General features: G+C 37.4%; 1 protein-coding gene across 3 annotated transcripts in view; it reads left to right on the top strand.

Annotated features, from left to right (window-relative positions):
* The window catches only part of LOC121322463 (NEDD8-conjugating enzyme UBE2F-like), a 50901-nt gene that overhangs the window by 25443 nt on the left and 10776 nt on the right, over window positions 1-14682 (top strand). For 2 of the 3 annotated variants that reach the window (XM_041262496.1, XM_041262497.1), the window contains exons 5-8: window positions 1034-1101; window positions 6202-6272; window positions 7068-7125; window positions 14495-14527. In XM_041262496.1, the coding sequence (XP_041118430.1) occupies window positions 1034-1101; window positions 6202-6272; window positions 7068-7125; window positions 14495-14527 (230 nt within the window). The remainder of the gene's footprint in view (window positions 1-1033; window positions 1102-6201; window positions 6273-7067; window positions 7126-14494; window positions 14528-14682) is intronic. The other variant, XM_041262498.1, reaches the window with a different exon arrangement.

Below are 14682 nucleotides of genomic sequence, written 5' to 3'. Positions count from 1 at the left end.
ATCTCCTGATTGCATTTAGTAAAGTCGACAATTGTTGTTCTGCTCTTGTGTTACTGATAATGTTTTCTTCATTGGGGTTCTGTCTTTGAAAGCCTTTTTATTATTCAGAAAGCGTCTTCGAGGCTTAAGTCAAGAGCTGCTGTGATAAAGACTTGAGGTAAATTGAGTCTGAAATAGGAAACCTTACAAGCCCTCTCAAATGTCATAGACATGTTTTGGTTTGCACTGAAAATCGATTTTTTAATGTATTTATTTCTTTATGTCGTTGTTGCAGTTTTAGAGAAAACGGTATGATAGGAGTTTTTTGTTTGTTTCTGAAGTGGGGTGAGGGAGTGGAAGATGTTTCACGGTGTCTTCGCACCCATCGCTATGAGAACATCAATCAATAAAACAACCCATGGAGCTGGTGTGCTGCTTCTGAAAGTGGTGTGGAACACTAATTTGATTCCCTGAAGTGGAGATGAGAGAATTAATGGGACCACACTGTTTATTTTACTGGAGGCATGAAATAAAAAGTTGCCTAGCTATTACATAACTGGGAATGCAAACTGCACTTGTGTTGCTTTGCAGGGGAAATTCACTGAAGCTCAGCAACAGGACTTTGCTAAGCGTTATTCAGGATATTATTGATGTAATCTTAAAGATTATTGGATTGTTTAATTATTACAACTGAATCTTTAGAAGGGAGCCAGGAAGAAACAACTAGCAATAATTCAACTGCATGATCCTGCAAAGTTTTTTCTTAGTTTTCCCCTCTCCAGTGTAGTATATAGGTTCTACTCCTTATAGCTTGAGCATCTCTGCACAAAGCTTTCTTTGTACACCGTACCTGTAAGAAAAAAAGTAATGATATCCAGATGAATTTTGACCTTCCCGTTCACCAGAGCTCCCAACATTGAATGACATTAAGCTTCCTAGTAAATTACCCTGAGTTTTGAGTTTTTACATTATAAATGTATCTGTATAGTAGTGCCATTTGAAGGGGGAAAAACATTAACCGGCCTATTGTACTTGTGTGTCTGTCTCCTTACAGATGAGGGCTATTATCAGAGTGGCAAGTTCCAATTTGAAGTAGAAGTCCCTGAAGCTTATAATATGGTGGTAAGAACTACTGTCTTTTTACTTCAGTAATAAATGTTTACATAGAAATACAAATAAAGTGATACAGTTTATTATGAGAGGTGGTATTATTTTTTATATAATTCATTTTGAAAGTGCTGTGCTGTTTCTCCGAAAGGGTTTTTTTCTCTCAATAATTGTAATTTTAAAGTTAAAACCTTGATTTGTGGCCCCAATACAGACCCGTAGAGAACTGTGTTTTTGTGTCCCTTTTAAGATCCGCTGGAAACCCCTTGCCTCCTCCACTGTTCAGTTTTCTCATGAACATTAGAAACAGAAACAAAACCCTTAAATATGTGCAGTTATATCAAAGCCTTCCGTCAAAGCAATCCCTTTCCTAGTTTTTGCTTTCAGTACTGTGGATCAGGGATGGCTGATTTAAATCAAATCAATTTTAAATCACTAATTTTTAAATCACTTGATTTAAAAAATAAATAAAAAATCATTTATTTAAATAGTTTTTTCATTTGTTACCTATTTTTCTGTTTGTTACCTCTAGTTTCTCAAGGAAAAAACATGAAAAGTATGTTTTTAAAAACCTTTTATTAACACAAACATCTTAATCTTTTACTGTCTATAAACTAAAACTCTTAAGACTCTGTTCTGATCACAGTGCAAATGCGAACGCAAACACGAACAACGCTTGCCCCTGATTCTGTGGTGCATAAATGGAGCGAAGACATAAAAAAAATAAAAAAATTCCTGCGCTGAAATGATGTCTTGCCCTGTTATAGAGCGCCTGCCCCATCATTAACATATTCGCCGCAGCGATTCTGTGGGGTCCCAAATAGACAATTGAGAACTGTGTTAACACCCGGTGAAACCAGGTTTATTTTATGGTGCAGTCATGAATTTTAACAACTGAACACACTATAAAAAGCAAAGTAGTCCTGTAGCAACTGCGTGTGTTTGGACTGACACAGCAAGAGGAAATCAAAAAAAGAAAAGTAAAAGAAAAGAATGACTGGCATGAGTGAGGGGGATTTTTCTCTGGCGTACTCCATCACTCAATTCTTGTAGTTCACATTTAGAGGAAGCCACAGTGATAAATAATTAGGTTTATTTATGTATTCATTTAAGATTGAGTAATTTAGTTTGGTATGTAACTGTTCACAAACCACCATTTCTAAAATCTTTAAATTTACAATTTGGAGGTACTGTAGAGCTACAATTACTATATCCATAATTTAAAAAAAATAAATAATTGATTAAAATTTTTTTTAAAAATCAGATTTAAATCGAATCAGATTTTTTAATTCAAAAGAATCGCCAACCCTGCTATGGATAGTCTATATAGCAGTGATAGAGCTTGTACACTTGTGCCTACAGGGCATATTGACAGCAAGAACACTGAGGGAGTAGATTATTGCATCTCTAAAGATAAGCATCCGTTTTACAGTTGAAGAGCCATTCATTCAAATTAACAACCTGTCACTGCAGGACCTTGTTGTACAGCTTGAATACTTTTTTAGCAGCTTTCTGCCGTTTTTTGTAATTTTGTTTAATATTAAAGCTTTTGCAATAGGAAATTGGAAGGAATCACTGTGAATTGCTACTTCCAGCTTGCACTCTCAGCAGACCAAATCATTTCAGCTATGGTCTTTTGACTCTGAGCTTGGATACAGTAACAGAAGCACTGAGCAGATACTGTATACAGCATTCAAATAAATAGAGTAGCACTAAACCACATCTGTGCTATAGCATCTTCTGTAGCTAACCCAATCTGGTCTTGAGATGACCTTCCTGCAAGTATCAAAAGTCCTGCTGTGAAATCTGGCCTGGCTTTGTCTACAGTTACTGTGCCTCCCTCTGATCTCGTAAAAAGCAGATGGATTTGAGGGCTTGGGTTATAAAATCACGCTGCAGTACAGATGTCCAGCAAGCATTCCCCTACCACAGGGATAAATTACTGAAGACTCAGCCTGGCTCACCACCAAATACTGCAACAGCGTAAACCGAATCACTTATCTCTTTTAATACAACACATGCAGCTTTAAAGGATTTAAATAAAGATCTATTTGGGCCATAAAAGTAAGAAGTTACAAAAGTAAAAAGTCATAAAAGTAGGAATTGTTTTAATCATTCTGTTTTATTGTTCCTCCCTTTCACTTTTATGATCAAAACCTGCAGTGAATAGTATATTTCTTTTGGACATCAAATAGCTTACCAGTTACACACACAAAATGCAAAGTAAAGGCACAGCAGCAATAGCGGTATTGCCTTGTCTCATGATGTCTGAAAAGGCTACTGGGAGACTGAGTTCTCACTAAGAAAGAAGGGCGAGCGTAGCGGATGAAGATTTCTAAAATCGGGGGTAACTACTGTCTCCACACAGAAAGACCTGTGTAGAGGTTGAGTGAAAATACATGTAAAGGGGTAGAAAGGCACTGTCACCTTTTAAAAAGCAGCTCAGTGATTAGACCTGAGTATCATCTGGAAATTGGTAGGATAAAATCCTGAAATGCTGTTCATTTTATGCAAAATGGGCATGGAAGTGCTGGGTCTGAAGAACGTTAGCAAAATCGATGTTTTCTGCTTACATTTACATTTTAATGGCTACCGAATGGCGCCCAGTGTTCATGGAGAAGCTGTGCAGCCTCATTTAATTTAAAGGTTCAGGACTAAGCTTTGGTGCACCCATAGGTAACCTGAAAGCTCTGTTTTTTTAAAACAATAACACATTTTTCATTTGAATGGTCCTCCATAATGACTTTAAGTGTATGTGTCGGCACATGAAGCTTGAACAGAAATTTGCGACGGTCTTGATGAAACCAGGCAGACTGGGACTGAGAACGGATTTGCTGGTTTCAGCCGGGATTCCCAAGCCGTACTGCTTTTCATTTGGAAAGATGGTAACCCAGCCGAAGGGGGTGTCAGATTGTCTAGTAAAGTCTTATGTCTCCCTGTCACTGGTACTCTTGTGTCGGTTGGTATGTAGGTCAGTAATGCGACAGACAGTAACAATGTCAAAGACTTTTAAGACTTCTCCTCGATATTAACCCTTTTTGTCTGGTACGCAACAACAGTGGGCAGAGTCACATCAAGCAGCATTATGATTTTACAGAACAATGCAATGTTAGTTCAGTGTTTTTCTGTGTATGATTTCTAAATTGCCTCCAGTATTCCAGACCTGAAGGGAGATACGACAGGTCTCAGGCGGCAGAGAAGGGTGCAGATTTCAAGAATGCAATCTTTATCAGCTCTAGAGTACATGCAGTAGAATTGCTGATTGCTTCATTCTATGCATCATTCTGCATTCTTTTCAGGGGATGTAGTGTATGGGATGGTTGTTATTAGTCAATAAAGAATTTGCAAATCTTTTAAGATGAAAGCTTGTTTTTTTTAATTAAGAAGTCCATTAACTGAATTAGATTAATGTTGCTTATCTGTGCAGTACTGTGTGGAAACATACGTCCTGTGCAAACAGGTTAACACAGAAACACACTGCCAGGTTTCTTGCGTGAGGCCTCGCTTCAGTATTCTTCAGTAGGGAAACTGACAGTGCCTCCAGACTTGTCCTGCGAAAGGAATCCCTCTGATCTGTCTCGACAGGAAACCTTTTTTATTTAGCAGAGTTTTTCCTTGTTTGATTGTTTGATGCTTGATGTTACAATGAGCCTGAAGGAGAACAGATGTGACACACTAGTTATCTGTCTATGAATGAGTCTCTTCAGCACAGGAATCTCTTAAAATAAAATGAATCCCTAGCAACAAACGACTAGTAAAAGAGTACCTAAGGGGTACTTTCGTCCAACTTTACAAACATAGAATGTACTGAAAATAGAGGAAAAAACAACATAAGTTTGCATCAGAAACTGAGCAGATGCAGAGTATAGTGAAATCAGTTTTCATTGGACAACGATGATTAAAGTATAATTGGGGTCTACTCCTGCCAGAATAGATTGTTGGGTCTGTGTCTCGGCTTTAGAAGTTTATGCAGATTGGAGAAACTACTGGCTGAAATTAATGAAGTTTTTACTGTGTATACCTTTGGTCTGCATAACATAATGGTAGAGACTGCAAGACTGATTCTAGAACACTATCCACTTAAAAAAATCTATCTGTCTATCTATCTATCTATCTATCTATGTAGTCTAAAAAATGTGTATATATATATATATATATATATATATATATATATATATATATATATATATATATATAAACACATTTTTTTAGACTTGCACATATTGAAAAGGCTTGAACAAATTAGTCTCCCCTAACCCCCTGAATTAAAATCAAATGGCTACTCTGCCTTCTATTCACAGCAGTTAACGGTAAATGAAGGTAGGGATGAATAACTGGTAATTAGTGAACACAACAGATCCTGTTTGACCCTCGAAGGTGATTATAGCAGCAATGATGTACAGTACCAATTAACTCACAGAAAAGAGATGGAGGTCAGTTTTCTGCTGTCAATAGAGAGAGTGGTTTTAGCAGCTTTTTCAAAAGCATGACTTCCTCTTGTGAATTGTATTATTTATTTTTTAAATAGAATGATCTTGAGCTCAAAGCAAGGCAGCTGTTAAAAAAAATTGCTCACTAGTTGTATATAATTTGCTCAACTGCTTTTTGAATTGAGTTATAACTAGGGATCAACTTTTTAAATTATTTTTGTAAAACCTTTAATACATTTGCATTTCGAGCTACAGGCTCTGGCAACAGGCAGCGCTGATATAAAATGCACCCTTTTCCCATTGGTTAGTGATGATCAAGGTGGAAAGAGAGTGTGTGCTGATTATTAGGGTTATGTCTCATAAATGTTTGACACACCCTGCAGTCTTTCTGCTCGTTTATTACACTGTAGCTAAAGTTAGGTTTTTTTTTCTGAAAATGTTTTTATTTTATAATTATTATTTCATCGAAAGAGGCGCCAATAATAATAACACAACAAAGCTGGCATATGATTTAAGAAATAAGTCACAAAATCCTTCTTTTTGTCTGTCAAATAAAATTTACTGGGTTAAAAAAAAAAAAAAAAAAGGTGAAAACTAAAAAAGGTACAGTAGATGTATTGCTGTTTCTGACTCGCTTCCTTTTTCAAATGTTTACCTTCAACGCTGCTTATTTGATTTCTTTCAGCCTCCCAAGGTGAAGTGTTTGACTAGAATATGGCACCCAAACATCACAGAGACAGGCGAAATCTGTTTAAGGTAAATTATCATCCTCAATTTTATCAGCAGTACGTGCTGACCGAGGCCTCGGTTATTAACCATCCCAATCTGTTATCTGAGAACGGAAGCTGTAATGAGTTATGCAGACAGAACCCATTGCATTTGTCAAAACTAGCCCAGCAGTGCTATTAGAAAATGGATGTGACAGTTGTAATAACTTCTCTCTCACTGTGAAACAAGTTATGAAAGCTGGCTGTGGGTAAGGGGGCTGGTAAAATGAGTTCAGCGTTGAAAGACATATCGCCGTTTCAGGGCTGTGTGTTGTTAATAAGCAGAGGAAGGGAAGGGGGAAGAGATAAGACAAAGTCTACTGCCAGAAATTCACCCAGTAGCTGTCTTCCTGTCTTCATAATTTCTAATATTTATCAAACGCTTCCAAAGATGTTAATAAGGGCAGCAGTCAGAGAAGCGGCTTTAGAGTTCACCCCCAGGATATTGCAGAAAGATAAGGAAATTAAAATGAGGAAACTCAGGATTATTTATTTGTTTGTGTATTTGTATGTGGTTATATAGGAAAGCCTCTATACAGTTTCAGATTCAGCACAGAACTAGGTACCCACGTTTCTAACTGTAGAAAGCGGTTTGTTTCCTTTTTTTCTAATTTTGTTCAACATAACTATTTGCATAACCATTAACACAATTTCACAATTAACTATCAAAGTTGTCCTACAGACATATGTTCTTTATAACAGGTAATGGGACAGTCATCATGACGGGTATCAGAGTATTTTCAGATTACCAGATTTTATGATATGTTTTTTTTTTCCCCTACAGTTTACTCAGACAACATTCAATTGACGGTACAGGCTGGGCTCCAACAAGAACACTAAAGGTAATTATTTTTCTGAGCGTCAACAAATTATGAATCACTGGATTCCAATGTAGAAGGAACTAGCCTCCAATTTAAATGCAACAGTCTTATCCTCCAGTTTTCTGTTCTGGTTGTGCGCTACCGTGTCAGGTTTCCTTGGGTTCAGTTATTTATATGACCTTCCTTGTGATCTTTCCATTTGGTTTCAGTTTTGTTGGTTATTTGTTTTTTGTTTTTTTATTAATGGTGGGTGACATTTATCCTATACTGCTGTGGAAGCATTTTATCATAATGGCTTGCTCAGAGTCCTGCTAAGAATGTATTTTCTATATAAACCTGTTAGTGGACCAATAGGAATAGAGCTATAGTACTCGGCCCAAGGGAAAACTCACTTTTCATTGTCATGTAGATGGAAAGCAAAGATTCATTACTGGGGACAGTATTACAGGCTGGTTATCATATTTTTTCAGTCCTGATGACCATTTTTAATAATAATAAAAAAAATAAAAAATAAATTATATAGCACCATCACAAAGCGCTTTACAAGATACGAGACTAGGGTGTGTGAACTAAGCGCAGTGAGCCAGTGGCTGAGCTGGGATTTGAACTGGGGACCTCCTGGTTATAAGCCCGTTCTTTAACCAGTGGACCACACAGCCTTCATACTGTAGGTCAATGTGTCCTTTTTATAGACAGTAAATGCTGCTTATTAACAACCTCTGTTCCCAGCAAAAAGTTATAATGAACCTAAAGTTGCCAATAAGCGAAAAGCCTCTGTTTTCAAGTGAATTTATATGGAACAACTATATGTACTGTAGTTGTAGAAGTATAGCACTGAAACCCATGTGTTTTAAAATATTAGTGTTAAAAAATGATCATGAGAAACACAAAATACCCAAACATCACGCGTGTAAAACAAAAAAAACAAAGGGAGCCGGCTTAAATAGTACTACACAACGATGTATTACAATTGTATTTACAAGGAGTAAAGCAAACATAAAAAATATGTGTTGTACTTACAATCAATTCTAAAGAACACACTTTTAAAATAAGACATTGTCCAACGTTGTCTGCGTTTTACAATGTACCACCTCCTGCTGTAAATCTCTCTGAATTTTGCATGCAGCTTCACAGCCAGTTTCAAAGCCGCAAATACGCAGTTGCGTCAGTGTGTTATAAAAGCTGCATGAAGCATGTGCATAAACCATGCAAGTGCGCTCTGTAGCCCTGGCAGCTAGTAACAAAGCTGTCAATAAGCGGCGTGCAGTTGCTAATATCAGTATTGCATTAACATTAAAGTCTATGGGATGGGATTGGTTCCTGGGAAAATGTTGTTAATAACCGAAAGTTGTCTTTATTAGGGTTGCTAATAACTGGCATCTACTGTATACTGTAAAAAAAAAAAAAAAAAAGCTTGCTGTTGAAAGAAGCTTAAATGCTTTTTAGAGTTCCTGTTTTGTGTGTCTTTATCCTCCCAAATTTAATCTAAGAAAGAATGTTTCCATGTATATATTTGTGCACGCAGATCTGTAGAATATTTATTTTGCTGTCATTTATGAGCCAGTTAATAAGCTAGCCTTCATAGAAGTGTAAATGATAACACACCCTGGTAGAAAACAATTACCCTTTTTATCTTTCATATGAGATATAGTTTCACATAGGGGCAAGGGACTGTGAATTCTACAATGAAACTACTGCTGTGTCCAGTAGTCCAGGGCTTGTTAATGACACATGCTCATCAGACACGTTTCCTTCGACACTAAATTACAAATTCTGCAGGAAGACAACATAACATAAGAACATAAGAACATAAGAAAGTTTACAAACGAGAGGAGGCCATTCGGCCCATCTTGCTCGTTTGGTTGTTAGTAGCTTATTGATCCCAAAATCTCATCAAGCAGCTTCTTGAAGGATCCCAGGGTGTCAGCTTCAACAACATTACTGGGGAGTTGATTCCAGACCCTCACAATTCTCTGTGTAAAAAAGTGTCTCCTATTTTCTGTTCTGAATGCCCCTTTTTCTAAACTCCATTTGTGACCCCTGGTCCTTGTTTCTTTTTTCAGGCTGAAAAAGTCCCTTGGGTCGACACTGTCAATACCTTTTAGAATTTTGAATGCTTGAATTAGGTCGCCACGTAGTCTTCTTTGTTCAAGACTGAACAGATTCAATTCTTTTAGCCTGTCTGCATATGACATGCCTTTTAAGCCCGGAATAATTCTGGTCGCTCTTCTTTGCACTCTTTCTAGAGCAGCAATATCTTTTTTATAGCGAGGTGACCAGAACTGCACACAATATTCAAGATGAGGTCTTACAAGTGCATTGTACAGTTTTAACATTACTTCCCTTGATTTAAATTCAACACTTTTCACAATGTATCCGAGCATCTTGTTAGCCTTTTTTATAGCTTCCCCACATTGCCTAGATGAAGACATTTCTGAGTCAACAAAAACTCCTAGGTCTTTTTCATAGATTCCTTCTCCAATTTCAATATCTCCCATATGATATTTATAATGTACATTTTTATTTCCTGCGTGCAGTACCTTACACTTTTCTCTATTAAATGTCATTTGCCATGTGTCTGCCCAGTTCTGAATCTTGTCTAGATCATTTTGAATGACCTTTGCTGCTGCAACAGTGTTTGCCACTCCTCCTACTTTTGTGTCGTCTGCAAATTTAACAAGTTTGCTTACTATACCAGAATCTAAATCATTAATGTAGATTAGGAATAGCAGAGGACCTAATACTGATCCCTGTGGTACACCGCTGGTTACCACACTCCATTCTGAGGTTTTTCCTCTAATCAGTACTTTCTGTTTTCTACATGTTAACCACTCCCTAATCCATGTACATGTGTTTCCTTGAATTCCAACTGCATTCAGTTTGAGAATTAATCTTTTGTGCGGGACTTTGTCAAAAGCTTTCTGGAAATCTAAATAAACCATGTCATATGCTTTGCAATTATCCATTATCGATGTTGCATCCTCAAAAAAATCAAGCAAGTTAGTTAGGCACGATCTCCCTTTCCTAAAACCATGTTGACTGTCTCCCAGTACCCTGTTACCATATAGGTAATTTTCCATTTTGGATCTTATTATAGTTTCCATAAGTTTGCATATAATAGAAGTCAGGCTTACTGGTCTGTAGTTACCTGGTTCAGTTTTGTTTCCCTTTTTGTGGATCGGTATTACGTTTGCAATTTTCCAGTCTGTCGGTACCACCCCTGTGTCAAGAGACTGCTGCATGATCTTGGTTAGCGGTTTGTAAATTACTTCTTTCATTTCTTTGAGTACTACTGGGAGGATCTCATCCGGCCCAGGGGATTTGTTTATTTTAAGAGCTCCTAGTCCCTTTAACACTTCTGCCTCAGTTATGCTAAAGTTATTTAAAACTGGATAGGAACTGGATGACATGTGGGGCATGTTGTCAGTATCTTCCTTTGTAAAAACTTGTGAAAAGTAATCATTTAACATATTTGCTATTTTTTTTTCTTCCTCTACGATTTTGCCATTTGTATCTCTTAAACATTTAATCTCCTCTTTGAATGTTCTCTTGCTGTTGTAATATTGGAAAAACATTTTGGAATTGGTTTTAGCTCCCTTAGCAATGTTCATTTCTATTTCTCTCTTGGCCTTTCTAACTTCCTTTTTGACTTGCGTTTGCAGTTCCGTGTACTCTTTCTGCGTACTTTCTTTTTGGTCCTTTTTTAATGCTCTGTAAAGTGCCTTTTTTCGCTGAATATTTTTTTTAATTGATCTATTAAACCATTTTGGCAATTTAGTTTTACATTTAGATTTGTCTACTTTAGGGATGTAATTGTTTTGCGCCTCTAGTACTACATTTTTGAAGAATAACCATCCTTCTTCTGTGGGTGTTTTCTCTATTTTACTCCAATCTACTTCTGTTAGTCTCTGTTTCATACCTTCATAGTTTGCTTTTCTAAAATTGTAAACCTTAGCTTTAGTCTTTACTTTTGGGGATTTAAAAAACACTTCAAATGAGACCATGTTGTGGTCTGAGTTTGCCAGTGGTTCTCTGACCTCTGTTTTAGTTATTCTATCTTCGTTATTTGAAAAGACTAAATCAAGGCATGCCTCCCCTCTAGTGGGTGCCTTCACAAATTGTGTTAGGAAGCAGTCATTTGTCATTTCCACCATTTCTATTTCATCCTTCGCGCTACCCACCGGGTTTTCCCATTTTATTTGGGGGAAGTTGAAATCCCCCATTAGTATGGCTTCTCCTTTGCTACACACATTTCTAATGTCATTGTATAACAGATTATTGTGCTCACCGTCTGAATCTGGCGGTCTATAGCATGCTCCTATTATTATGCCTTTTGAATTTTTGTCTGTTATTCTGACCCATATTGATTCGGTTTTATTTTCTTTGTCCAGGTTTAACACCTGGGCTTCAAGACTGTTTCTTATGTATAGCGCTACCCCTCCTCCTCTTCTGTCCTGCCTGTCTTTCCTATACAGTGTATACCCACAAATATTATATTCGTCCCCATCACTCTCAGATAACCACGTTTCTGTAACACCTATCACATCATAGTTACCTGTTAGTGCAGTAGCTTCAAGTTCTAGAATTTTGTTTCTGATACTTCTAGCATTTAGATAAATACATTTAATGGTTGTCTTACCTGAGTTGTTGTTCTTGTTTTGATGCGGTCTCCCTTCTGTTTTTTTGTTGATTTCTCCCCCCTTCCTTTCTAGTTTAAATGCTTCCGAACCTGCTCGAGGATCTTTTCTCCGAGTAGACTAGTTCCCTTGTTATTTAAATGCAGTCCATCCCGTCTATACAGATAGTCCTCGTTGTAGAATGTGGTCCAATGATCAAGATAGGTGAAGCCTTCCCGTGTGCACCACGTCTTCAGCCATTCGTTTTGATTAATTATTTCCAGCTGTCCATATGGTCCTTTGCAAGGTGCGGGTAGTATACCAGAAAATACCACAGTTTTGGTTTTCTCTTTTAATTTCCTTCCTAGCTCTCTGAATTTATTTTGCAGGGATTTTGGTCTGTCTCTTCCAAGACAGACCACATGCCATTCAGCTGAAATTGAACAACTAAATTCCAGTCGCCAGGCGCAGAACTCTGCTAATGTCAGGAAACTGCATTACCAGACTGCAAAAAGTCAAATGTGTTTGTTGTCAGCAGAAGTGGAACTCAGTTAGGTGATTTGGAGAGCAGTCTGTGTAGGAAGCCCTGATAAACAGTAATAAAGCAGTATCACCGTACTCTTTTTTGTTCCCTTTACACAAAGGTCAAGTAGTGTTCTTGTACTGTAGCAACAACCTTAAACTATTTCAGCTGTTGTCTGATTGTGCGGTTAATACAATGAATAGTGAGTTAGTGCTTTGGTTTGTTTTTATCTCCATTGCATTGCCCTACAATGCAAATAACAGAATGGTGAAGTCATGTGGTTATGCTTGATTTGTGTTTTAACCTGTAAATGCTTAAAATAAAGTCCAAAAAATGTGCTGACTCTGCCGTCCACATTTTCTAACTTAATATGTTACTGAACAGTCTCTAGGGTTTACAGCAACATGCATTGCTTACCATTAGTGCCTGCTTAGTTATACACATTCCTACAATATTTTCTTCCACATGTCACACAATTGTTTTGATATTTTATTGGATGAATCAGTCTTGAACAGCTATTTCACTTTAACACCATGGGCCTTGATGCATCACAGCAGAAGTCAAACCCTTTGAGTAAATGGCAACTTTTTAAAAAATATGTTTTTTTCAGCATTCTGAATCATTTCAAACAAACCGCTGCCCCACTTCAACTGATAAGATGCTAATGCTCCACTGAGATAAGATTAAGATAGATAACCTCTCTCATTTCAGCCTCTACAGAAAACTACAGAAAACCCCCCCCCCCCCCCCCCCCCCCCTTTTGTAGACCCTGTGAACCATTAGAATCGGCTTGTAGGTTTTCACCTGGTCTGCTTTCTTCGATTCGATTCCATTAAGCCTTGTTTGACGTATGATGACTGACTCTGCACTGCCACTATTTGTGTCAGCGCCGCTCTGTCCGGCAGGGAAATCATTCCCCATGTGGGTCACGTCACAGCGGAAGCATTCTTATTTAAATCAGATCTGAGAGACAAGGCTAGGCTGGACAGTTGCCATGCCCTGATAGGATTACTCCCAGCAATGTGTTTTCTGTGCTGTGCTTTATTATACTCTTGTGCATTCCCTGTGTACTGCGCTGTACACATACATTCATTATACCCACACACTTTTGCATGGGTTAGCGGGTTGCAGAGCATTGAAGACAGAGGCAGCTTACAAGCAGACAAGTAAATCAAAGCTAACAAAATGCATGAAGCTTCTTTATAAAGGAACATCCACAGCCAAAGGTATTAGTTGAAACGTTAGTGCTGAAGACAGCACTAGCTGAAAGATTTGTCTATTTGACTTAGTTTCATAATAGTTGTACCACTAAAATATGTGCAATAAATGAGCTTGTAGCTGGTTTAAGGGTAATAAATGCATAGATGCGAGTAAACTCATACCAAGAAGTCAGTATTTATTTTATTTTTTTACAGCTCTGCATTTGAAATATTAATGAAATATTAATAATAAACTGTTTTTCTGTCTATTTATTTATTTATTTTTTATAGAAACCCATACTGGCTGGTCTGATACTGCAGGCTCTTTTGTGCCCACTCAAAATCAGCCCACATTTACTCCTGTTTGTTCTGTTATCTGAGCAGATCAGCCCTTTACCTGTGCTTTGAGTGACCTTCCCTCCTGCCCTGCAGAATATTAGCCCCAGATCTGGTCTTTACTCCCTTAAGCTGCTTCAGCGTTCACATCGTTTTTAGTAGGACTAAGATATTCGGCTGAACTGAAAGGATTAACCTTTTTAGAATGGAGTTTAATTCCCAAGGCTTATACATGGGTTCTGTTGGTAATGTGAGGCATGCTTTTGAGTGTAGTTTTTTTTTTTTTTTTTTTAACTTTTTTTTTTTTTAGATTGTTTACTTTAAATATTGTTACTAAAAAAGCGCCCTGTCATGCCTGACTGGCCTGTCAAACTGCCTAGGGAGTTATGCTACTGTAAACATATAATGCAGGCTACTACAGTACCTCTGATGGTTTAGGATTGCCCTAATTTAGAATTGCAATAAAGAATCTAGCTCAAGGAGTATTTTAGTGCTGTCCGCAAAATAATGGTTCTGCTTGTGCTTGTTTTCCACACATTAAAGTTGTGTCTTCCGCACCTTCTGATTATTGTCTCCTCATTCAACCTAGGATACAGGTTTCTGTCAATGCCAACAGAGTTTAACATTAACATTGTTTATTGTATTATTCTCTGTCATTATTTATTCAATTCCTATTTTCCTTTTTTTTTTTTTTTTTTTTGGTTTTTGTTTTACAGGACGTTGTTTGGGGACTGAATTCGTTATTTACTGTAAGTAAGAGAATAAAAGCTATTGCAATAGTACTTCAAACTATATGATTTGGAGCAAATAACTGTGAGAATCAAGCCCATAGTATGCAAACAGCAAAGTGTTCCTGAACTGTGCGTTCACCAAGAGAGCATTAGGGGTGTAATGATTCATCCCA

Source organism: Polyodon spathula, chromosome 10 (genome assembly GCF_017654505.1).
Source record: "Polyodon spathula isolate WHYD16114869_AA chromosome 10, ASM1765450v1, whole genome shotgun sequence".
In the NCBI taxonomy this organism is placed as follows: domain Eukaryota; kingdom Metazoa; phylum Chordata; class Actinopteri; order Acipenseriformes; family Polyodontidae; genus Polyodon; species Polyodon spathula.
This window is presented reverse-complemented; position numbering and strand designations above follow the sequence as displayed.